Source organism: Lampetra planeri, chromosome 2 (genome assembly GCF_965212315.1).
Source record: "Lampetra planeri chromosome 2, kcLamPlan1.2.h2, whole genome shotgun sequence".
Taxonomy (NCBI): domain Eukaryota; kingdom Metazoa; phylum Chordata; class Hyperoartia; order Petromyzontiformes; family Petromyzontidae; genus Lampetra; species Lampetra planeri.
In genome coordinates, this window is record NC_136108.1 from 28191310 (window position 1) to 28218118 (window position 26809).

Below are 26809 nucleotides of genomic sequence, written 5' to 3' on the forward strand. Positions count from 1 at the left end.
GTGACTTTACCGAAAAAACCTAAGAATATGAATAGGGAAAGGAAGGTCTCGACTGCCCATATCAACATGCTGTCGCTGCGACCCTCAACAGAACAAGCGGACTGAGAAACAAACTAATGAATGCACGTGAACGTATAGTGCACCACGTGTATCACTGTGCCACCGTTCCACCCCCCCCCCCCCCCCCAGTTCTATTCGCATGGTTAACAATATAATCTGAGAAACTTACACATACGCATGATGGAGCCACTTTATTTCAGGCTCCTCTGTATGTCAAAGTCAACAAACATCATAAAAAAACCCATACTCATATTGGGAACCATTCAGCTTATTATCTTTCCAGTGTAAATCATTATTATTATTATTCTAGAGAGTGGTCGTGAGTATAATAATGCTCTTTACCCATGAAATCCTCAAATAAGTCTCAGCACTCAGGGGGATCGTGAATTGGAAAGGCTGGCCAATCCCATTAATGGGTGTTTGGCTTATGCGGAGGAAAACAGAGAACATGGGGAAAACCAATGCATATGAGCAGGCAACACTCAAAGCTTCACATAAACACATTGAAGAATCCAATTGCTATTCTACCATCATCTGCGCACCTCACAAAACCAATCCTACAACATCTGGTATGCCCAGAGAGTCTCTCATGCAAGTACTAACCAGGCTCAAGCCTGATTGGCTTCTGAGATGTGATGAGAGTGGGAACATTTTGGGTGATTTAATGGTAGGCAGTGTCCCCGTGCTCAAACAAGCATTGGACACTACTACTCTCTTCTGGTGATCTAAAGTCTCTCCTGAGGATGATCACACTCCGCTAAGGTGTGTATGTAAGGTGTGTATGTATGTATGTAAGGTGTGTGTATGTACGTAAGGTGTGTGTATGTATGTAAGGTGTGTGTATGTATGGTGAAATTTTGTCGCACCGTACGTAGCCAACCGTGCTAATCGGAGGTGCGAGGTAAGGACAACAACCTAAACACAAAAAACTGTTCTAAATAAATGAGTTTTCAATCTAGATTATCTAAAAATGCATAGCTCCAACGGCTTCCTAATATCGGAAAGAAGAGTGTTCCAGACGGCCGCAGAAGCGCATCTGAAAGCGTGCAATGCAGTGACCGTCTTTGTTGGATGGCGAGCCAAAAGACGCTTTTAGGATGACCGGAGTTCAAAGTAACCATCAAGGGGGGCAGTCTTAGTGACTCCAGAGAGATGATAATGATGATGATGATGCACTCAATTAACCCTGGACAGGAATTGAGCCCAGACATGCATGACTTTCCTGCTCTATCAACTGAGTGATTCCTCCAAAGAAATACAACACCACTTGGCTAATAAATATTATTTTGAGAAATAGACCCAAACATATCTCTGGCCATGCCGACTACCTTACAGAGTCCAGACACCTTGTACAAGATTTAATAATCAATACAACTACATCCATTTTCCTCCTCCACAGCCCTGAAACTTTCCACTCACGAGTTTATTTTTAGGATTTAATGGTACCGTTTCTAGCATAGAGAACTTTTGACTCATCGATACAAATTGCATTTTCCCGCCGGGTATCCCGAGCAAAGCGCTGGCCGTAAATCTGTTTTGGAGTTGACGTAGGGTGGCTGGATCAGGTGGGCCGGATAGTAGCCTCGGCGCCGAAGCAGCGGATTTGTGAGAGATCAGCAAGCCGAGCGCAAACTCCTGCGCAGTAAATACCGCAGGACGTTACGACGGCCACGGCGTTCGCTGTGAGAGACGTTTGGTCTGGCTTTGCTATCACGGCGCTCTTTATAACACGTAACAAATGAGAAGGCATCGCTTACGTTTGAAACAAGTTACATGGCGATGCTGCCGTTGGCAGTGGTGCACGGGCACAATGAATGAAAAAGAATTAAACAAAAACGGCAGTGTGGCCAAACAGAATATAAAAAAACGGCTATGAGGCAGTCGTGTGCCTGGTGAGTTTTCACCGGGCACTTCAAAAACATCCTCATGCAGGACCCAACTAAAAAGAGTCTTGGGCCTCGGTGAGGATTTTCTAGGTACTGTAAATAATTGGTGTCATTCTCATGCTTTAATGTACGCGAATTCAATGCAGCTCTTCGATTATGTCTTCGAACGGGTGGAGACACCTACAATTTACTTCACACAAAGGAAGCGGCCAGGCTAAGCAATGAACCAAGTTCAAGCTCCTTGACTAAAACTTGAACCAAGATATTTTATCTTCTTGGTTCTTTCGGCAAAGTCACGTAGAATGGAAATAATAAAATAATAAAATAAAACACAAGAATTTTTATTATTATTTTATTCTTTCCATTCTACTTGACTTTACCGAAATAACCAAAAAGATGAATCCCTGCAGTCACGAAAGCTTTAAATCGAAAAATCAAGATATTTTAGTCCAGCATCGTTCCTGTTAAGTGCTTGTGGCCACAATGACTTATTTGTATCCGTCTGTGAAACTGGTTGCTAAAAGTGAGGGAATACTTTACACTGCATGTAATGTAAAAGTCATGAATACTTTCATTACGCAACTGTTTCCATTATGAATAATATAAATTTGTCTCGAGCCTCTTTTCTTGGCTGCATTCCAACATTTTAAACCACAAAGCTACCTTTTGTTTAATGCGAAATGACTTCCACTTTTTCCAGTCGCCTTCCACTAAAGAACTGTTTAAGAATAAACATAAAACTATAATTCACAATATCCACGACAATTACGCCTGTTGCAACTGTTTTGTCCTGTGAACTTGCACCTTCCTTGTCGCCATCATCGTAATGACTGGAATAGAAATCAGATTGAGTCCTGAACCAAGTAAACACGCCAGCGTCGGCCAAACGTTTGTGTGGTTTGTTTCCAACAGTGGAGAGATATCAGCCATTTCCCGTCTCCTGGCATTTAATCTGTATCAAAGGAGCCATTAAGAATGCCATCCTCTGCAAGACAAATCTTCCGATCTTCTTTTGCCTAGAACCCCGCGATAATAAATCAGTAGACGCATCTTTATTTAACCCCGTCGTCAAGTAACGGCACGGTTATATTTAAACAGGGCTTTGTGTGCCCACTTTCATGAGCAAGATATTACCTGGATACACTTAAGTGCCATATATATGTGTGCGAAATATATATGTTCAATATACTACTACTCTTCTTGGTTCTTTCGGTAAAGTCATGTAGAAGGGAAATAATAAAATAATACAAATAAAACATAATAAAATAATTCTCACGACGTTTCGGCCACAACGCAAACAGCCGTCCTCAGGTGGAGAACAGGTCTGTCGGAAAGACAGCGTCTGAATGAACACCACCACGCTTGGCAGCGTATATTTAAGCTGAGGACGGCTGCTTGCGTTGTGGCCGAAACGTCGTGAGAATTATTTTATTATGTTTTATTTTTATTATTTTATTATTCCCCTTCTACGTGACTTTACCGAAAGAACCAAGAAGATGAATCCCTGCAGTCACGAAAGCTTTAAATCGAAAAATACTACTACTCTTTCAGAAAATATTAATTACGGCAATTATGTTCTATGCATGGAAAAGAATACGGAATTTTAACTAGGTGTCCACATACACACCTGTTATTTTGAACAATCATGTCCATTTAAAAAAAAACTTGAATGTTCTCTTGAAAGGAAAATCACATTTTATTGTGTGTATAGTTTGTTGTTCCTACCCCCCCCCCCCCCATACATACGTATACAGCGCGTACGTACAATAAAAAACAGCTGAAAATTCACAGAGGTAGCCCTGGGTTTTGGGTGGAAATTCTACATTCAGACAAAATGACGCAGTCTCTGCATAGGACAATCACTGCCGACTTCCATTCAAGAACTACACATGGTATTCTTGTCGGACATGTTCATGGTCGCATTGACGACTAACTACAATCTACAATTAAAAAAGATATATTCAATCATTCACTTAAAGCCAATAAACTATGCTTCCCCTGATAATAATATTTCATCTACATCGTCGTGTCAATGCATCAGCTCAGAGTTGCTAATTTGGAGGCAAAACAAGAAGAACTGTGTGGTGATAACCGTGGTGGTGGCGGTGCTGGTGTCATGCTCACTAATTGGCCGTGCCGTATCCACTCGCTTTCGTGAAGCCCACCGAGGTCGCAACTACGAGAGCTGGGAGCCCTGCATGGACACGGCACAAGACACACACACACATAGACATAGATCCCCCTCCCCATAGAATGAACAGACTGTTGGGGGAAGGGCTGTTAGCAAGCACACAGACAAAGGCAAAGATCCTCCGTATCGCCTTAACAAGTGCTTCATCTTCTTGGTTCTTTCGGTAAAGTCGCGTAGAAGGGGAATAATATAATAATAAAAATAAAACATAATAAAATAATTCTCACGACATTTCGGAGGCAACACAAGCATCCGTCTTCAGGTGGAACCGTCACAGCACGATCCCTTCTATGTGACTTTACCGAAAGAACCAAGAAGATGAATCCCTGCAGTCACGAAAGCTTTAAATCGAAATTTAACAAGTGCTGTTAGCGAATTGCACCTATGAAGGCCAGCACGGCACACGAGCGGGTGGGTGGCCAGCATCATGCCCAGCCGCCTTTGTCTCCAAAGTGGCGATGTTTACACGCCGTGCCAGGTAGTTATTTGAGGCTGAGTCGACCTAGGGGAGGCCTAAGCATCAGTTCGGATAATCGCCACTGGTGTTGGTGGCCGTGAGCGGGAATTGAACTTGGGGTTTCCGTGTTCGTAGCGCAGCGCGCTAACCGCTTACACTACCGCACACACAACACATCTCCTCGCGCACAGGATTACTGACCATTGCGCACATGAGCATGAAATACATGTGCACTATATAGTATGGTTCATTGATAAAAGTTGCTGTGCAGTTGCCAGTTAGCGCACTATGCCATGAACGTGGTGACCCCCGTTTGATTGCCGGCCACGCTCACTTCGGTGGCGAGTGATATTTGAAACCGGTTCAAGTGCTCCCCTATGCCAACCTGCTCTTACCAGCATGGTGAAGTGTGGTCAAACAATGCCCACGACTGACATTGTGAAGGCAGGCTTTCATTTAGCCAGGGTGTTGATATTCATTATTATAATGTATTAAACAATAACACAGTGGCCAAACCGTAACGACCGTTTGGAACGTTACCAACATTTATCACGAGCCTATAAACCATGTGCTAGGGGTTACGGAGGTGATGCCTCAGGTGTGGCTCACGAACATCACTATGATATCGATTAAAGTACGGTACTTATCTAAGCAGGGCGGCAAAATAGGTCGTTCGCCGAGAGCGTTGAACGATCCATCAACACAAACAAAGAAGGAATATGTGGCTTCAACATCACCTGTTGTATAATATTTGGAAATGAATCGATGTAGAATAAAATAAATAGAATGTGGATTTTTTTTACTCTTCGTGTGGGTGAGTTTCTTGATGGAAAAATATATAGTTTGTACGCTGGTTGTATTTAATCCGTTTTCTTTCCATTCCGTATCGATGACCTATGTGTACATCAAAATAAAATAACTTTATCGGTACCGAGGCTCCCATAAGGCCATGCAGGAGGGCGTGTGTCGTAGAGTGCAGCGGTCGTGTTGCTACAGTTCTCTGCGGTGAGTACAATGTCTTTAAAAACAACGGCTTTACGCCTCTTTAAATAAAATGAACGCGAGCCACTTGCGTGTTCCGAGATTCAGCGGTAAACGGGATCCACCACCCTGCAATTTGCAGATGTCTCGGAATGGGAAAAGGTTCATGCCCGTGACCGTGATAAGTGTAAACTGATGATTGTTTAGTGTTGTCTGCGAACAGACATTGCACAAAGCCACCCACTAGCGAGCGAGTGATTTTTTTGCTCATGCAGCCACTGTCGCCGGATTACGCGCTCCTTAAAATGAGCTGAAGAATTTCCAAAGAGCCTACGTTGTCTTGGCAAAAAAAGCTAACAACCCATTTGGAAATTAAATGTTTCATACGCTTTGAAGGCAAGGGCCAGTCTATCCATAATGCAATCATTGTTGAATCTGATTTATCGACCCAACATGATGATGATCTGAGTTAGGCCCTGACTGATAATTCCTCGGAATAGGCTTGCGATTCATTGCACAACAAAGTTTGATTTTGGATCCGATGTGTGCCAGATTGTTAATTGAATCGCTTTGGAAAAAAAAAGTGGACAATGAATTCTAAATTTAGTGAAGGTCTGATAAGCCCAAGGCTGCACAGTTAAATTTTACACCCACAATTTAAACAAGTCCAAGTATCCAGCTGAGTGCTACATTGCTTCAAAATGCTTCATTGCTGTTAAACAATAAAAAAAGATTGCGTTTTAGAGAAGGGAAACGAAATTGCATCTGTTTGTTTTCATGTGGTTAGCTTCATAAGTGTTGCGTGCTCATCAAAATGTGTTACTGGTGCTAAAAATACAAATAAGGAATGCATTATATCGTGCATGAAGGTAGGGCAATGCCTAAACACAAACACTGAAACTATCCAGCAGAATAGGTTTGGCGTGTGTGGATAATAACTTTACGTTGTATGCAAGGCGCATGGAAGTTTAGATGCAGTTGTCAAGTCGGAAAAGTTTAGGAGCGCCCAATGTAACAGATTTCTTGGAAGTAACGCATTTATCTAAAATATGATGGGTGTTACATTTAAATATATTGCATGTGTACCTCACATCGAATCACCTGAATGGGAATGCTTTGTCTCACTTTCTTAAAATGTTTATCCTGCAATGTAGGTTTTTAATTCCCCGTATCAAGATTCAGTACATTCTGAAAGCGTATCATTTAGTGACTATTTTTATAATGTCATTGAGCATCAGAACTTGTTCCAATTCACATTAATGCTTTTTGAAAGTTTTAACAATTGTAAGTGATAAAAAACCCGACTTTATACAGTGATTTATTATAGATAAATAAATATTTTTTCGTGATTCACTGAATGCGTGTGATATTTAGATCTCGAGTGTTTAGAAGTGCACTCTCTGTACATAAATAATGCCTCGTTTCCACGACCACTTTGAACTGGACTCAGAATCAGTGCGGGAGCCCAGACATTATGTCCTCACACTTCTGCATGAACCATGAGACTCCATGGGCTGAACCCCTTCTCCCTGTAGCCCCAGGACCCTTCACTTTCCCTGCACAGCCATGTCAAGCACCACGGTGGTGAGATGAGATAACTACCTCGCCAGGTATACAGGAGGTCGCATGGTATATTTGGAGTTTCATGTTCTCCCTGTGATCACGTGAATTTTTCTTCGGGTCCTCCAGGTTTTTCCATCCACATTTAGAAACATGCGTTTAGAGTATTTGGCTGCTATATATAATGTCTACGTGATAAGTCACTTCATTGAGGTATCATTTGTGGCCAGGTCGCTTTTGAAAAGAGCTAAACAGCTCAATGGGCTTTACCTAGTAAAATAAAATAATTGCTTAATGTTATCATTGCCAAGCCCAGTGGGATCACAGTCAGGAAGCAACATTTAAAATCTCGTGTTTTTTTCATTTACAAAATTCAAAATAAGTGTGCTTTCCGTTTGAGTGTTTAAGGTTAAACTTACTTTTTTAATATATATATCAATTTCAGCCATGTAGTTTCCACACAAACACAGTCGGGAGATGAAACTAAGTGAGTGATATGGCCCACACGTATCTCCTTTCCACATTGACCCTGTGATATCACGACTGGTTTCGGGCATTGGTCCAGCTCGGAGTGGCATGTGGCACGCGCCATGAAGTGGGCTCCCGTGAGATCGATCCGAATTGGCCTGGCTGACGTGGAAACGTGGCACCGGCCGAATTGCGACAACTTAGCCGGAATTTACCAAATCACTCTAATTTCTGTCTGCTTTTGTCTGATTTCAGAGGCTCAGTATGATTGAGCCAAGTTAATAGTTGGATGTGAGACTACCTGGGAATACCAGGCGTTGTAGGCTTGGGCTAGGAAGTTGAAAGAAGATGGCAGTACAACAAGGGATGGAATCCATCTGTGTGGATTTTTGTATGTCAACCTCTCACAATTGTGGGTTTTCTGTGAGAATTATAGGTCTCTCTAGCATGCGAAATACTTGTAAATGTAATTTCCCAAACATTCCAATGGAAGGCTGTCCTGAAAAAGTCTTGAGTCTCACTTGCAAGGCTTTCCTGGGTAATTAAATTTCATAATTATGATTATGGTTTAAACTGGTCTTAGAAGCGAAGTTTAACGTTGCTTGTTAAACATGCACAGTGTAAAGAGCAGCCTCACCCCAGCCCATGCACAGGAAGCGCTTGCGTATGATCCTCTTCATGGTGACGCCCCGCACAGCCATGTAGGATTGCCAGGCCTCAGTGAGAACCCAGCAGAAGGTGGCCAGAAAGGAGAAGTGCAGAAACACAGCGATCATGGTGCATACACCCTGCAAAGACACATACACACACGTCATCATCATAATTATCGTCGTCATAATGTATTGATTACAAATTCACAACGAAGATCTCTGAGCAATGGTGTCCATTTTGAGCCAGAGCCCAGCTTTGAGGCAATGCCGCCTCATATTAAGGGGGTGCAACCGGTACCTACCATACAACAACAAACACCGCATATAAAATCTGCAGTGCGAGACACAGATAAGGATGACGAGAGTTGTGATGGCAGCCAAACTCAAATCCACGCTGTAATAAAAGCGGGACATTCCAACAACAATTTCCAAGTCATACATTTTAATGACCTTGATTTTACGGCATTGTATTTCACAAAACTGTTTAAAATGTTTATTACGCGACAGAACAGTCAGAATGCAGATTCAAACTTGTAAAAAAAATCTCATTATTTGTAGAATTTCTCCATTGGTACCTCATTTGCCAGTAAAAAATATGAAAATTGTTTTTTTACCCTTTTATCTGGCAACAAAACTGACACCTTTTTTACGAGGAGTCATGTTTGCATAGACCACAATACCTGCAGTTGGAATGCAAATAAAAAACATAACTCTGATAATGTATGCACTGTTCTTGAAGTTGATTGGTCCACACCCGAGACAGCTTTCCTTAGAGCCTAGTCTCACATGGGTTTGACCAGATGACACCAAAAGGCGCACAACTCAAAGACACTGCACCATCAGAGTATTTCTGTTAACAGATCATTTATTTTAAAAAAAACCCCCCTGTGACCCATTTGGAAACTGAGTATGTTTCACAATCAAGTTGCTCGTAGTTGCAACAATAGAAAGACTCGAGCAGACTGGCTACTATACCTTGTTCTGTGTTTGTGTCTGTCCAACCAAGATCAAGATGTTTGAAGAGATAATGGAGAGGCAGAAGTTGATGAGAATTACACTCCGGTCAGACTTGATAGATCTGCAAATGGGGATGCAAGAGAATGAACACAATCACAGAAGTGCCACAGGACATTTGGCACCTTTGCTTGCACACAAGTTCACGGTTATATTACAATGGCTAGAGCTTTAATAATCCTTCAACTTAATTTATTACCAGATAAAAAAAATTGTAATCAACTACTTTTTTTCTTAGTTGGTTGCAAAGCGACCCCCCCCCCCATCACGAGTGATGATGTCACCAAGCCCCACCCATCACCTCCCGGCCAGTGGCACGCGTGTAGGTGAGGCTTTTTTTAAATGTGAGATTATTCTGCGTAATCAAACCGATAATTGGGACAGCAATCGATTGCATGTATGATCGTATAGCCCGTATCGAACTGAATTAATTATTTTAGCTAAATATAAATCATATGGCTTGGTAACAGCTCTCTACAACTGCATAGCCCTCTGTAGCAGATAAAGATGGATATCTGGGTGTAATTAGCAGAGGCATGCCTCTTCGGTAAAGGGTGCTTAAGTTGTGAAAAAACCCACGGATACCTAAGAATGCATTCGTTCATTCCACATCAAATGTTAATTCAAATAAATGTTTCACCTTCTCTGTGTAATTCTTAGAAATAATAAGGGTATAGTGTTGATTGGTATGCTTGATCCAGGCATTCTTAAGCTTGTGGTTTGAAATTAAGATTACTGTCAGGAGTTAGGCTTATGTTTTCGGGGGTAAAAGTTTAGGTTTGCGGATAACTTTCAGCACTTTGAATGGTAAATTTAGTATTATTATTATTTTGACAAAGCGGTGATAGTTTTCAGTGTGGTGATAGCTTGAAAATTTTACATAAACGTGTTTCGAGTTGGATGTGTGTGTCACACATGAAGCTGCAGTGTGCTTGTTGATATACGGAGCTGCAATGCAAAGGTAGCTCCACTGTGTTTCCTGCCCATCGTGGACGTGGTAACCAAACCTTGGTCGAGCCCTCCCTCGGGTTAACTCAGCCGAAACGAAACAAAGTATACCTGAAACACAGTGTGGTCACCCACAGAAGTGTCGCCACAGAAGCTTGCAGACATTTGTGGTGCTGGCTAAAACAGTCCAAGGGATTCTGTGTTAACCTTAAATAGGTGCTGGCTAAATAGCACCTTCGCCAACATCCTATACGGGCCTATTTTACTGAGTGAATTGAGAACATACCTCCAGATGAGGGTGTATATAAAGATGAGTAGCATGAGAGCGAGAGAAGAGATTGAGCAGCCGACAATCAGAGCCACAGACAGTGTCCTCACTGGCTCCACTTTCTGCTGAACACACAGATACACAAACAACGACAATGGCAAAGATCCCCTGTATAGTCTTAACAGGTTGTTGGGCCAAGTATTGTTAGCGAGTGCCTATGAAGGCCGGCACGGTACACAAGACGGTGGGTGGCCGGTACCACGCCTGGCCGCCTTTGTCTCCCCAGTGGCGATGTGTTCACACACTGCACCAGATACTCATTTGAGGCCGAGTCGATCTAGGGGAAACCCAGGACTGGTTCAGATAATCGCCACTGCTATTAGTCATGAGCGGGAATCGAACTCGGGTCTCTGGGTTTGTACTGCAGTGTGCTAACCATTACGTCATCGCTCCCCACGCAACTTGCGCACCCACACATACACAAAATGTTATGTTGGTAGGAACCTTCTGGTTACACCAGCCCACAGGGGATTATTGTGTCCGTCCGTCGTGCAGGGAGGAGCTGGGTGGGTGGGGAGGGAGGGGCTGGGTGGGGAGGGGAGGGTGGGGAGGGGCTGGGTGGGGAGGGTGGGGAGGGGCTGGGTGGGGAGGGTGGAGCTGGGTGGGGGGCGGGAGGGGTGGGGCTGGGTGGGGAGGGGTTGGTCACCCTGTGGTGCCCTTATAAAACTCAACGTTTAACCTACTCACGCCGGCTTGTGCCCGCCCTCACAGTCGGGCATATTTGCGGAATACACCACGCCGCCGTTGACCCTGGCCATTGACCGAGCAACCCAACGTTCCTACCAGCTCCCTCCGCAGGAATGTGTTTTCATACGGCTGATGTAGACGCAGAACAACAACTACAATTTCACATTCAGGTGGTCAAGCCCAGATAACTGTGTCAGGAGCAGTGGAGTGTATTGCTGTGATGTCTCCTTTGTATATGTGGACGAGGCATTGCGTTGTTATGCGTTGTACGGTTTGTTCTGGATGATCACAGTCTCACATACATGCACTGTGCGCACACATGTATGTGCTAAGGATTGTACCACTCATCTCTCCTGATGTTGAAGTATTGAAAGATGTTTGTCATTCTGCTTATATCGTGAAATACAAAGTAGTACAAAAATGAGCGCTGCACGAAAGGCTGAATTTAAAAATTCAAGTTTTATTTTCTTTGCTCTTTGGTTCTTTCGGTAAAGTGACGTAGGTATAAAATAAAAGGTTATTATCCGATCTAGTGAGTGGGTAAAACATTTAAAGGATTAACTGGTTGTCTGTTGTTGCTCACGAAAGACAGCTTAATGGATGTCTGGATTACAATGTTGTTAAGATCATCATTATTCGTTGATTTTGTGTAAGATAATTTTTGTCATCATCACCATACAATTATTGGGGTATTAAAAACGCGTGTTCATCCATAATTCCGGTGTTAAATACAGTTTTGTGTAAGGATAAGCTTTTGTGTTCATAGCGGCCTTCCTGTTAACATGGCAGTGGTAGTGGGGTAGAAATCCAGTTATTTTCTCCTGTGATGAGGCATAGAGATGTTTGATTTGACTGGACAACTTGACAATTCGTATTTTAATAGCAATCTGTGTCACAGTGACTCCATACCCAACTGAGCAATTGGACAAAGCTAATTCATGTTGGCAGCCCAGAACCATTAGTGGTGAATCTACATTTCTATGGAGGGTGATGCTCTCTGAGTGGGATGAATGATTGAGTTGACCACTGACCAGTATTCCAAATTGCAATGTTCCAATTCAAAGTCAGGCACTCTAATCTAGCACTTGGCTGGATATAAGAAATAAATAACCATTATAACCATGAAAATATATAAACACGAACAGAAATTACAGACAAGGGAGCTTTCCATCATGTTTCCTCACACCTCAAATGTATTGGGCATCATTCAAGTCTATAAATGGATGTATGCTGAACTTCTTTCTCACTGTACGTAGGCAAACGTGCTCATTGGAGGTGCTATTAATGGACCTGAGCCATTCGTTGAAAATTCCAAATTGTTATGGCAATGTGGAAGCCGCTGGAGCTATCCACTTTTAAATCTAAATTGAATAAAAAATATTTCTTTAGAACTACTTTTTGTGTTAAGTTTCTTGTCCTTCCCCCGCACCTCTGATTAGCACGGTTGGCTACGTGTGAAAGAATTTGAACAACTTTTTTTTCGATTTAAAGCTTTCGTGACTGCAGGGATTCATATTCTTGGTTCTTTCGGTAAAGTCACGTAGAAGGGAAATAATAAAATAATAAAAAATAAAACAATAAAATACATTTCTCACGACGTTTCGGTCACAACGCAAGCAACGCAAGCAGCCATCCTCAGGACGTCCTCAGGACGGCTGCTTGCGTTGTTGCCGAAACGTCGTGAGAATTTGATATTAGAATGTTTAATTTTTATTATTTTATTATTGCCCTTCTACGTGACTTTACCGAAAGAACCAAGACTATGAACAACAACAACCGCTGCCATTCGCCACAAAGTGGCGGTGACATCACCACGGCGCTCGTGCCAGGCCATGTGCACTTTAAAGCCGCGTGAAGTGTCGAACGCCCGTTGGCAGGAGGTCACGGGGCAGACCCAGTTGCCACGGGTTGACTGACTGAAAGAAGTTCAACATACGTACGTACATACATGGCAGGGACAGATCCCTCAATAACACAACCAATGTCAACTTCCTATACACCGTTCCTTACTGCAAAGGCGGTGTGTGTCAACAGTGACCAATTACGCATGGGGGGGGGGGGGGGTTAAAGCTTGACCATGTACCTGTGTTTGAGCCTGCTGGGCGAGGACAGTGAACGCAGAGATCTTGCCGCACTGGCACAGGGTCCTCCCTGCGTCGCTCAGTAACGTCTTGCAGAAGCGAGGGGACCATTTGCCGAGCGTTGCATCTCTGGTCGGCAGGAAGATGGAAGCAGAATGATTATATTTTTTGCAGAGCAGGAGAAGCTACGGTAAGAACTCATCGACGATGATTTTTTTCTTACTTGCCTTTCACACCGCATATCGCAATCGCGTTGCCGGCGTCATGGAACCAGATTGAGACATTTTCATTCGGAAACTTGCAGAGGGCAGCATTTCTCACTTTAGCCCAGCAACAGCTGTCACATTCTCCCCCGTTTGACTCTTAGCAACGAGGCGATCCCACGCGCCTGACATTCACACAATGCAGTGAGTTGTGAGGGGAGGAGGGCGTTCCTGTGACTTCTATTGCTCTTGTTCACTCAGGAAAGTGGCACCGAGTCTCGTGGCTCTTCACCAGGAAGGTCCTAAATCGAAATTTAAATCGAAATTTAGGTCCTACCAAGTTTTATTGACAGCAGGGGGCGATGATTGCTATGTAGATTCATACTGGCATCAGCCCTGTTGAGCCATGCTAGTCACCACCAGCAGAAAAAGTTATTTGGTTATTTGATGACCACCTATCTATAAAGGGCCACATCATTGCAAGCACCTTTCTACGGCGCTGTTGATTTATTCGGAATACTGACAAATACAGTGCACCTCATATGCAATCACAATCAGCCCTCCATTTCTTAATAAGGGTGCTTTTGTGTTCTTTGCCTAGGGTTGGTTATAGATTGTATGCGGAATTCAATCGATGACACGACCACTCAACCTGTTCAATTAGTTTTAATTACGTTCAGATTTTGTAGGGAGCAAGACGACGGGGTGGAGTGGAAATGAAAGGACGACAAGTTGCCGGGACGCATGGCGGCCTGCCACCAGAGTGGCCACAGCATTTAGGAGATGAGATGTCGAGCGACGTGGTACCATTGTATTGCACACATTACGACGGTCTGGTAAATTTAAGCAAGAGCGTATGGTAGCGTGGTTAAGGATTTAATAATTATGAAAGCCGCAGAAACTGGGTCGTGTCAGCAATAACACAATAAATATTTAATGGCCCAAAAAAATCCAATAAAATAATATTGTTGAAATATCAAATGTTAATTATAAATTTGCTTTTGTTTTAGTAATCATTGTATAATTTCTGACAACAGATTATGGTAGGACTATTATAAAAAAATTATGCAATGGCTCCGTTAAGTACTGAAACTTAAAATGATGCAATTATTTGTACATTTACATCGCAAATAATGTTTATACATTTTCAATTCGCTCCCGGATAAGCTTAACCATGGAGGTTGTTTCACCATACTTCACCACACTGGTCAATGCGGGGTTCGTGAAAGAGAGCAAAAGGCGAGTTCAAATATCACTCGCCACTGATGTTAGTCGTGGTTTCAAAAAAACAACTGAGATCACTGGGTTCACAGCACATTGTGATAACCACTGTGCCAGTACATGAATGCACATAGCTGAGATGATGACTTGGCATGATGTGCAAGTGAAAAACAATATTTGTGGCGACTAGGAAATAGAATAAAATTCTCATTCACTTAGTAACCCTGGAGCAAATCACAAAAAGTGGCTCATTGCTTGAAGCGTTGGATATCATTGTGTGCGTGCAAAAATAAATAAAAAATACGCAGCTTCTACAAAACATCCGTCATTTCATAATAATTCTTATGAATCATACCGCTGCTCTGTGTTTCAGTATTTTAAAAAAAATTACAAGTGAATAATAAAATTTTCTTTTCATTTTCCCTTTTTTATTCGCAACATCTTCCCATAAAGAGGCTGCAAAAATCATTACCTTTTACTGAGGACCAAACGTTTCACCTCCCACACAGCATCTAGAAGCCACAACTCTTAAATTGCCTAAACTCTAAAATACTTTGTAGCAGCTCATAATTTTTATAAGGATCTATTATCGACAGACACACATGTCTCTTTACGTCCAGCATGCAAAACACAGAATAAAGGAACTGGTGTGTGATATTTCACGAAGTTTTATTTAATATTTGGTTTGCTTATTTATTTGCTTACTTCTATAGCTCTCAACTCATCTGCTGAGCTTATAGGAAAACATTTACTTTGTCGCTGTAATCTGAAATTACAGAGTCGAGAAATGAGAAATGGAGGATGGCTTTCGTGAATTTCAATTCATGCACCAGCAGATGTAGCAACACTGCTTGATGTATAACCAACATTGAATACACACTTTGAATGAGGGTCTTTCTATGCATTTTTATCAGATGCATGAATGTTTCATTTTGTTATAAAATTGTTACGCAATATCACCACAGGATTATGCAGACAAGTGAAGAAGCATTGAAAAATTGATTACTGTGAATGTTTATGCTTAGGAGACATTCACCAAATCGTACATGAGAGAATAATTTCGTTAAAATGGAATTAATTCGGCAGTGATATGCCAACACTACACCTATGCTATGGAGCTAAACTGTACAAACCATAAATATTATTTTGTTCATGAAAATTTTCCAAAATGAGAAGAACAATCATTGAGTCATACTCTTGTGCATACTGAATTGGCAGTAGCTGTGTAGCCATGAAACATAGGAGGCATTAAATTAAAATCATAAATAAAACCAAACAAAATGAAGCAATGCATATAATAGATCTATTTCCGACTAAAGAAACTGCAAAAATCATTCACGTCCATTTGAAATAAAGCATTTAAAAAAGTATATTAATGAAATCAGTCAGAGGCGAGTCAAAGGGTCTTCATCCTCCAACAAGCATTGGGTTGCACTCATAAATTTGTGGCCCTGAGCCAGTGGAGGAAACTCGACATTCCAATGGTGGGATTAGGTCCGCCCACAAGACGTTCGTTGTTGACTTCCCACAAGTAAAAAAGAAAATCTCAAAGTGTCTCGCCGTCCAAAGCAGCAACGTGGCAACACGCATCTTCACCGGTAGCCCTGAGGCAGAGGACGTACATTCCGCATCGCATTCCCACGGTGGGAGTTTGTGTCTGCCAAGTAATAACCCACCACGCTGGCAATTATGCACGAGCAGAAATGTCGTCTTTTCAACGACAACAACAACAAATAACGAAAACGCTTTCCCCCCTCGCTCGCGCCTTAGCCTTGGCGGGTGGCAAAGTGAACAAAAGACAAAAAAAATCTCGGCCAACGGGGAGGACCCCGTGGGGTGGCTCTCTCGGCTCGGTGCGTGTCGTTGAGAAGTGTCGGCATGCTCCGTGTTTACTCACCTGCTCGCCGCGTCCCACGAAGAGCAGAATGCGCCCGTGCCCTGCGGTAACGGGGAAACATCGCGAGCATTAGCGGGGAAAAACCCTGCATTGCGTTTTTATAGCTCGCTTTATTAAAACAGACTCCCAAGAGACGCATTGCTACTGTGAGCATTACGAGTTTGATATTTTTTAACAGGCGCTGTCTCCCCGACAGACCTGGTCTTCACCTGAGGACGGCTGCTTGCGTTGTGGCCGAAATGTCGTGATAATTATTTTATTATGTGTTATTTTTTATTATTTTATTATTTCCATTCTACGTGACTTTACCGAAAGAACCAAGAAGATGAATCCCTGCAGTCACGAAAGCTTTTAATCGAAACATAAAAATGTTTTATTTTTATTATTTTATTACTTCCATTCTACTTGACTTTACCGAAAGAACCAAGAAGATGAATCCCTGCAGTCACGAAAGCTTTAAATCGAGATTTAGGGTGTGGGCGTCTGTTGGTTAGTTTGGTTGGGTGCTGTTTATTTTATTTTGTTGAACAATTCTTGCATAAAATAAAGTATTGGCATAAGATGAAATGACAACTTAACAAGTGCCCAACCCTTTGCCAGCTGGCGGTGAAAATTACGGCGAGGATTTTCTTCATTTCAAGACATGGCTCCATTGGGATGTATTTTACTGACTCAAAAAAACCTCTCCCGTAAATTCGCTGGCATTCATTTTAATATTTATACATGTAATAATCGCGCAACTTTTATTATTATACTTTTTTATAGTCTAAAGACTTTCTTTCAGGAGGGTCCTGCCAAATATTGATGGTCGTGGCGACGTATGCTATGCCTTTTTGCAATTCAGTCAAATTTGCGAGTAGTCTTTCAAATATGGGAAAATTTAAACCATGGTGCTGACATATTTCACCATGTATATGACACGCGGCCTTGAAAATGCCCATGTTTATTTGCACGGTGAGACATAACCACACATGTGAATTGCGTGGATGATTCATACCTCAAAAAATTAAGTTTACGACCCAGGGAGGTGTCATCAGATGTCATATCTTGTTCAAAAAGTGGGGGAAAAGTAGGGAAGTTTTTAATGCCCAGCTGAGCTATAGGGCTTGATTGTGACGGTCTCTACTGGTCCTGCTGCTGCTGTCTTCACAGAAGCTCTTAATCAATCAGCAAATGTAATCGAATGGCGTGGCGTGGACTTCTGATAGCAACGCTGCGTTCATTCAAACTCTCATTGTTGATTGAAATAATACCGGAATTCAATGTCGATACATTTTACGTAAAAAATAAGTTTAGTTTGAGCGCGTTAACAAATTAAAAGCCCCACCCCTCCCCACCCCCCAAGCTTGATTTCTTATCTATAAAAAACATTGCGACCTCATTCCGCGCTCAATCTCACATACAGCTGACGTGGACGGTTTACAATCCGTCAGACCACGGCGACGGATCCTCCGGAGGTACGAGAACGATGTCCTGCCGAGGTGTGCCTCACTGTGATGGATTTGTCACGCGCAGCACCCGGCTGAGGCACGAATCCTCGCGCGGTACGGACGGCAATTTGATTTAGTTATTCCCCCCCCCCGCCCCCAACCACTGCCACAGTTCTCTGCACTCAGTCAACTCGGAGCCAGCTACCTGGCACAGCAAGAGCCCGTAAAGTGAATAAGTGTTTCTTCGTACGCACTCGTAGAAAATAAATGTTTGGAGCCACGGGCTGAGCCGCGTTGCGGTGAGTCGGGCCTCAATAAGGCATTTAGGGAAGATGAAAAATTGGTATTGTCGATGGTTATGCCATTTCGCGAGCGTGGTAGCGACCATGACGATGTTGATGATGATTGACGATGTGCTGTACATTGAGGGCGACGTTTGCATGGGATTGAGTAAAGTCTGCGCGCATGCTGATCGGAAAAAAAACAAACCCTCCCAGCAAATATTATTCAGATAAATTGGTGAAATGAAAGATAATTATTCACACGCAATGGAGCACGTTTTATGAACAACAACAATACGCAGAGTAATGACTATATTTCGTAAGTATTCAGAATGCTAATTAAGCAACAATGAAGTAGCATTAGTCACAATCTCCCCCGAGTCAATACTCCCCGGATATGAAGCACGTCCAAAAATGTAAGCGACCTGACCGATTTCCCTGTATTGTTCATGCTAATAATGTACACCACAACTCCGTTACTAAGCAACAGGCGATTGTGTGGACTATTTAAAAAGCGCGACGGTCAAGTCCAGGAACGAGTAATGAACGATTGAATGCGCACCGCGTCGAACGTCGCAGCTTGCGGATCAAGCACTGGTTGGCACGGCTGGTGCTAACGCCTCTGCATTGCTGTGTAAATTTGCCAGGCCAGCAAACCGAAACAGTTTATGCAAATGTGTAATATTTGCCTCAATTATGTTTGAATCCACGCTGCTACGTCAAGACCAGGCACCTGTCGTTGTCGATGACAATTAATGTGAGTCTTCCCACCGGAATGCGATATTGGAGCCAAACGCCTTTCCCTGCTCAAGCAAGACAAAGATAAAGGATCCCCCGTATAGCCTTAACAGACTGTAGGGACAAGTGCTGTTAGCGAGCACCTATGAAGGCCGGAACGGCACACGAGGGGGTGGGTGGCCAGCACCACGCCCGACCGCCTTTGTCTCCCTAGCGGCGATGTTTACACACCGCACCAGGTACTCATTTGAGGCTGAGTCGACCTAGGGGAGGCCCAGGACCGGTTCAGATAATCGTCACTGGTGTTTGCCGTGAGCGGGAATCGAACCCGGGTCGCCAAGTTCGTAGTGCAGCGCGCTAACCGCTACACCACCGCTCCCCTCAAGCAAGAGCACATGTTGTCACACCCATCCCCATTGGTAGACCTGAGCCACTGGCGGAAATTCTACATCTCTAAGGCGGACACCAGTCTCTCCATTGTATTATCATTGTTGTTGGTTTCACACTGTCTGAATCTCATCAGCAGAGTAAAACCTGTTGAACAAATGTTGCTAAAAAGAATAGACACATTCGTACAGAAAATGACAATGCACCAATATGTGGCCTTTTAGGCCAAAGGGGCAAGTAAAACTTAACTATTACTACAATTATTTTTTACTTTACCAAGTAAGACACACTGAGCTATATAGCTCTTTTCCAGAAGCGACCTGGCCACAAATGATAGCTCAACAATCACGCGGAAATGAATAAGCGGCCAAAAACTCGAAACGCATTTTTCTAAATGTGGAGGAAAAAACCAGAAGCTCTGGAGAAAAATCCACACAACAACGGTGAGAGAAACATGCAAACTCAAAATATGCAGCAGGCATCTGGGTAAGGATCGAACCCACGACCTTCTGTATACCAGGCGAGGAAGTTCACATTTTACCACCGCGGCACCCAGTGCTGTTAGTGAGCACCTATTATGGCCAGCATTGTGTAAGATGGAGTGGTCAGCAGCACCCCCTGGCTGGGTACGTCTCCCTACAGCTGATGTACACAAACAGCTCCAGGTGATTATTAAAGGTTGAGATGACCTAGGCGAGGGCCCTGGACAGGTTCAACATCGCTTGTCACTGATGTGGGTGAACAGAAATGGAATAAAGATGGCCAGAATTGTAGAACATGAAAACAAAAACAAAAAAAGATTCCCCTTAAACAGACTGTTGGGGCAAGTGCTGTTAGCGAGCACCTATAAAGGACGGCATTGTGGCACACGAGGGGGTGGGAGGCCCACACCATGCCCGGCCACCTTTGCCTCTTTAGTGGCGATGTTTACACACCGCACCAGGTACTCATTTGAGGCTGAGTCGACCTAGGGGAGGTCCAAGATCGGTTCAGATATTTGTCACCGATGTTAGCCATGAGCGGGAAAACGGAGCATCAGTGTAACTAACTGCTACACTGACGCTCCCCATATGTATGTACACATGCACAGATGCATATGCTATCACAGTACTATACTTAGATGCAAGTGCGGTTGAATTAAACACCTACAGACTAATAATGATTTATTATTGAACCCATTTCGCTGCAATAAATATATGTTTGTAATTTCATGATTAAACACTAATGTCCCACCCTCTGGGTATGTACAGAAATGCAACTAATGAGCTTATTCAATATACATCTTCACATCAGCAATTTTCAATGCTAGAATGCTTCCAGACATTTCATTATTAAGACTGCAGCATGCATTTTCACGATTGGCAACGTGTGAATTAATCATTCGCAGCAAATTGACACCGTTTTGCCAAAAGGGAAAAAGGAATAATACAATAAAACAATAAAAAAAATGCATACGATGTTCTGAAAGTGTTTTGCCGACGCACACGGGATATGTGACAAGTCCCTGTGCTGTGAGCTTCTCTGCCATTTCCATCCCGTAACCAATTAACCACGGAGCACGACTCTAACGGCACACCGATGATGTACCCGCCGTCGGCGGAGACTGCAACAGCGGCCAACGTCTGCTGAAATCACCATGCAGGCGTAGTAGTGGTGCATGCCTGTAACCCGGCTCTTTTGGAGGCAGAGTTTGATGGATTGTGCGGATTTAATCGCGTGTACAAGGTGGCCAAGAGATGGCAGTGCAGCAAATGGGGTTTATGATTTGCCCGCGCAGATTTTAAGACATGACGTCCCCTCGGACTGCACGGGGTTTTCTCCGAGTGCACCGATTTTGTTCTCGTGCGAGCAAAACGCTCATTAAGGAAAAGGCCAATCGTGCAAATGTAGGTCTCTCTTCATAGCGAACCATTATACGTGAGCGGTTCTTCCTAGAAAATGGAAATGAAGTTCTGCATTCATATTAAGACTGACACAATGACAGCAACACCAACAAAATGCACCAAGTATAAGCTTGGTGCATTGAAAATCCCATTCCTGTAACTCTGACTGGCCTTGATAGGAATATTGGGATATTTTCTCGGGGGGGGGGGGGGTCTAAAAAATAAAATTAGGCTTGTAATAACCAATTTATTGTTCTTCTTGGTTCTTTCAGTAAAGTCACGTAGAAGGGAAATAATAAAATAATAAAAATAAAACATAATAAAATAATTCTCACGATGTTTTGGCCACAACGCAAGCAGCCGTCCTCAGGTGAAGAACAGGTCTGTCGGCTGTCGGGAAGACAGCGTCTTCAGACGTTGTGGCCGAAACGTCGTGAGAATTATTTTATTATGTTTTATTATTATTTCCCTTCTACGTGACTTTACCGAAAGAACCAAGAAGATGAATCCCTGCAGCCACGAAAGCTTTAAATCGAAAATCTATTTATTGTTGTATTAGCACGACGTACCAACTCCTTTATTTTCGGCTCAGCAAGAGCCCATTGAGACCACAAGTCTATTTTTCAAGGAGACCTGGACTACAATGCACTGCAACAGCACAATTAACTGATGAAAAAAAAGAAACTTAGTAAAGCATACTCTTTGGTTCTTTCAGTAAAGTCACGTAGGTATAAAATAAAATAAATCACGACGTTTTAGGCGCAGCACAAGCGTCCGTCATCAGGTGGTAAAGCATGGCCTGCTGCTGAAGCAGACTATATTAAAAGCATGATAGCAGCAAATTGTTGTAGTGCACTATAACGTTAAAAAACGATGTTGAATCAATGAAACACGGATCAATAAGAGAGTAATGCTGTGTAAAAAAAGGACTCAAAGTGTAAACAATAACAAAGTCAACGCAAAAATTAAGACTAATATGATTATAGACTCACTTAGTAATTGTGCACAAGCTGCTGCGTAAATGCCCCAAAACAAGTGAATAATTCAACTCAAATCTGTCCCCCTGGATATCCGGAGAGACCACCACTGGGCCATCTTCATCCTAAAGGTCCTCTTAAACAAATCTGCCAATTACCTAAAGGACCGCTCAGTTCCGCTGACTCCCTCCCGCAGCCTCAGAAGTGCCTCTGTATTCCTTCTAAAACTGACATTTGCTAAAACTTTGGTAGTAAAAAAAAAAACATTTCCGTGTCACTGCTCCACTTTTCTGGAATTCCCTGGTCGCTCATCTGCAGCTTGGTTCCCTCTCTTCACTCATCCCCCTCTTTACTTCCCGAATAAACCAAAACATAGCGTGTACTTGCACGTGTACCGAACGTTTGTCTGGCGCCCCTTACTCCCCACATGTTTACACTCTCTTTATAGATTTACGTGTGTTTATGTCACTGTGAGATTAAATATAGAGCTTACTTAAACCTGGATATAACCTTATCCAGTGCATCTTGCTCTCATGTTATATTTGTACCGTTGTTTCTTTTTTTATCCGCGTCTTGCATTTACGACCGAATAATAATAATTCACAGCCTATTGTCATTCTATTGTTGGATGAAAGCCTTCCCACGCCATATCAGTCATGGGGTTGTTAGACCATGCCTCACCGATGCTGGTCAGTGTGGGTTGGTGAAAGCGGGGGTTGGGGTACCCAGGACAAGTTTAAATATAATTTCCCATTGGCCAGGAATTAAATTCAAGTCCGCGGGTTCAAAGCACAGCACGTTAACCACCGCTCCACCACTGAAGCCGAAAAACAAGTTACGATTTGTTAAATGGATTGTGCATTCATCTGCTCTGCCACATCAACCAGAACGCCCCATCCACCATAGGTGTTGCCTGAAAATGAAAAATACGACTCGTCAAAGCGGACGGTGAACTCACATTCGATGTGTGAGAGAATTCTATTTCCAGAAGTGGCAAGTCCTTGTTCTTTGGTGCTGGCCGGATGGTCACAGACACTATCCTGGAGTTGATTATGGTCCCATTGCTGCAAAATACAACATATTTCTGATCAAAGGACAGACATTTCACTTGTTTACATTTAATTCACTCGTTGAAGATCAGTGTGTTTAGAAATAAGTTGCAGGAGAGCTGCTTTTTGCAAAAGTTTTCAAATCGAAACGAGATAGATTTTCAGTGGCACAATTAGGATAATATCTTTAAGTTCCTCGAATAATGTTTCACTAGTTTCAAAACACACATCTAGTAGAACAAAATAGTGCCTGCCAACTCTGCATGACATATTTTTAAATTCCGAAATCCAATTACAGGTGGGAAAAGATGTAAGCATTTTAATTGTTTCTCTTGGGCTAACATTTTAACCATGAAACTTTTAAAAAAGGTTATAAGCCGTCATTATATTTCACTCGTTATAAATCGTAGGCACATGAATACACATGTAAAGTCTGCGTGGGATTAACTATACTTTAAACTGCAAATTCTACTCTATGCTGCAGAGGCTCCACAGCAAAAGAGAGTGTTTAACGAGCATGCCAGCGAAAGTGTTTTTGCTCAGTGTTCACATTTTGAGAGGATTTTTTCTTTGCACGTTATTTTTTCCTTACATATGTTTGTATCCGTCAACGATGTCAAAAGGCCTATTATGGTGGCATGTGCGCGTCTGTATATATGCATGTACAGCCTCTGTGTGATGCCATGCCTCTGCTACGTGTGGTAGTGCGAGCATAGTACAACGTGTGTAAACGGGGGCGTTGCACGTGTTGTCTTCGCGAAAGGCACAATTATTATTTCTTTTGTCAATTTCGTAGCGATTTAGTGGTGCACTTGACGTGGAAATATATTTGGAAATAAAGCACAATTTATTACCTTGGCTTGGGTATGATGCCTTCCAGGTTCTTATAAAAAGACACTCCGATGACATAAACCGGCGGCGGTTCTCCTGCAACCAACGCAAGAGCATGTGCACAAATAAACCACATAAAATATAGCTCATGTACACACGAGGTCCTTTCATGCTCGGTGAGTTTTATATCATCAATGGCTAGGAATCTTGTGCCTAATGTTGCATGCACTGCCCTGGCATTAACGCTGCTTTGAGTCAATGCATAATGCTTTAATGCTAGAAAAAAAAACCCACTGCTACGCATTTGACGTCATTATGTCTGAGATCATGACTTGTTTTAGAAGACGTGTATTTTAGAGAAATACATGTCATGTTTAAACGACATCTGCTGATTATTCGGCTAGAACGTTTCTGCATAAAACACGCGCATGTTTTCATTTTTTTAAGGTTGAAGTTTCTAACGTGCAAATATTACGTAACGTAATGATGCTCATCTCCACTGGTGACTGTATGGCAGTCGTGAAAATGCTACACTCCTATGGCAGGGTAGCCACTATGGAATTCCCACCATGCATAACGTTGACCTAGTGGTGATCATTTAATCAATTCTAAGGGCTGAGTTGACCTTTTCCTGGATTTAAACACTCAACCTTATGACTGGAAACCAGCTTGTGCAACATAATAAAGGTTCCAAATAGAAATATGTATTTCGTCATTAATATTATTATTCAAAAGCCAAAATATCACCCAACTGAAATAGAGGTAGGGTAGTCCTTGTGGCGAAAACGCCACATTTATTATGCCGGGGATCAGGCATCAAATAAATAAATAAAGGGCATGACCCATCAACATTCTAAAACAATTGCCGACTTTCCAGAATAACGCCAAACCGAGTTTGGCATTCGCTGGCGAGGTTCCGCGCGGTGCCTCGCGGTTATTTGTGCCGACGTGATGATGTCGAGCTCCCCGAGAGGAGCGGTTCGTCTTCACGGTGGAACGCTTCCCACCCCTCTCACCCTGGCGGCCGGACGAGAGAGCCGCGTTGGAGATGACCACCTTGTCCTCCGTGCTCTTGACCCACTTGATCATGTTGCGCCGGCCCTTCACTGGGAACGTCAAGTCCGTGCCGCCCTCGGCGCTCGAAAGTTTGTGCACGCCGACGACTACGGGTGGGGCATGCAGCAGATGGAACAGACACAGAAGATCCCACCCCGTTTAGCCTTTAATAGACTGTATTCTTAGGTTTTTTTCGGTAAAGTCACGTAGGTAAGAAATTAAAATTAATAAAAGTAAAAAAAAATTTGCGACGTTTCAGAGGCAACACTCCGGCTTGTGTTACCTCCAAAACGTCGTGATTTTTATTTTTTATTTTATTTTTATTTTACTTTTATTAATTATAATTTTTTTATTTTATTTTTATTTTACTCTTATTAATTTAAATTTTTTACCTACGTGACTTTACCGAAAAAACCTAAGAATATGAATCCTTGCAGTCACGAAAGCTTCAAATCTAAATATAATAGACTGCTAGGGCAAGTGCTGTTAGTGAGTAGCACCTATTAAGACCGGCACGGCACACGAAGGGGTGGGTGGTCAACACCCCTCGTGACGATGTTGACACACCGCACCAGGCCCTCGTGTACGGGCTGAGGCAACCTAGAGGATGGTCATCGCCGGTTCAGATAATCGTCACTGGTGTTGGGCGTAAGTGGGAATAGAAGTCGGGTTGCTGGGTACGTAGTGCAGAGTGCTAATCACTTAATTACTGCTACCCCCCACACACACAAATGCAACACACACCGATCATAGTTAATAATAATTATAATCCAGCGCTTTCCGTAAGTGATCAGAAAACCCACATTGAAAAGACATTTCACTCCGCAGAATATTCATGCGGCAATTGAAGCTCTCACCAACTAAGGACCAAAATAAACCATTCAGAAACAACAAAAAACAATTACCAAAATGGAACAGCTGCACTCATATCACACGAAGGTATACCATATGCAACGTAAATACGCACCATTGAGTTAGGCTTTTCGCGTAAATAGGACAAGAATGCCTTTATATTTACGGCACACATAGAGCCGGTGAGTTCGAAATCATGCTGTGGGATGATAAACCTCACTCATTCCTGCGAGCTCCATAACACCCCCAGCACACAGCAGTATGTCATAATTTGTGACTACGCCCATCATTGTAGTAATTCGGCACAATACCCATTACGCGCTTGGAGATCTACAATAACTGTGCCTGATACTCATGGGCAATCAAAAAGGCCCTCTTTCCAGCAGTGTGTATTGAGACTGAGAGTCAATCATCGGTGTCAGAACACAACCGATAGAACCACCTGTATAATGGGTCATGCTGTACTGCGCATCTTCTGCTATTATTATCATCATCATCATCATCATCCAGAGCGCGTGCTCCCAAGACGTGTACCTTGATACACACCTGAGTGTCCTTGTAATTGAGCGCAAGGTGGATACGATTGCAATGTTCCACAATACGTTCTCAAATGGATCACGCAAACTTCTCATGAATTATGTAAATAAGTGCAGATAATGCTGTGAAAGGAAGTTGAGAATGCATTTTCACGGC

At 42.8% G+C, this 26809-nt stretch overlaps 1 protein-coding gene across 1 annotated transcript in view; it reads right to left on the minus strand.

Annotated features, from left to right (window-relative positions):
- Nucleotides 1-26809, minus strand: part of LOC144730876 (adhesion G protein-coupled receptor B3-like) — a 196335-nt gene that overhangs the window by 40213 nt on the left and 129313 nt on the right. Inside the window, exons 13-21 of the mRNA XM_078611678.1 lie at nt 25225-25371; nt 24232-24304; nt 23287-23392; nt 16633-16673; nt 13314-13440; nt 10502-10605; nt 9229-9331; nt 8241-8391; nt 4071-4140 (exon numbers count right to left, since the gene is read on the minus strand). Of these exons, the coding sequence (XP_078467804.1) occupies nt 4071-4140; nt 8241-8391; nt 9229-9331; nt 10502-10605; nt 13314-13440; nt 16633-16673; nt 23287-23392; nt 24232-24304; nt 25225-25371 (922 nt within the window). The remainder of the gene's footprint in view (nt 1-4070; nt 4141-8240; nt 8392-9228; nt 9332-10501; nt 10606-13313; nt 13441-16632; nt 16674-23286; nt 23393-24231; nt 24305-25224; nt 25372-26809) is intronic.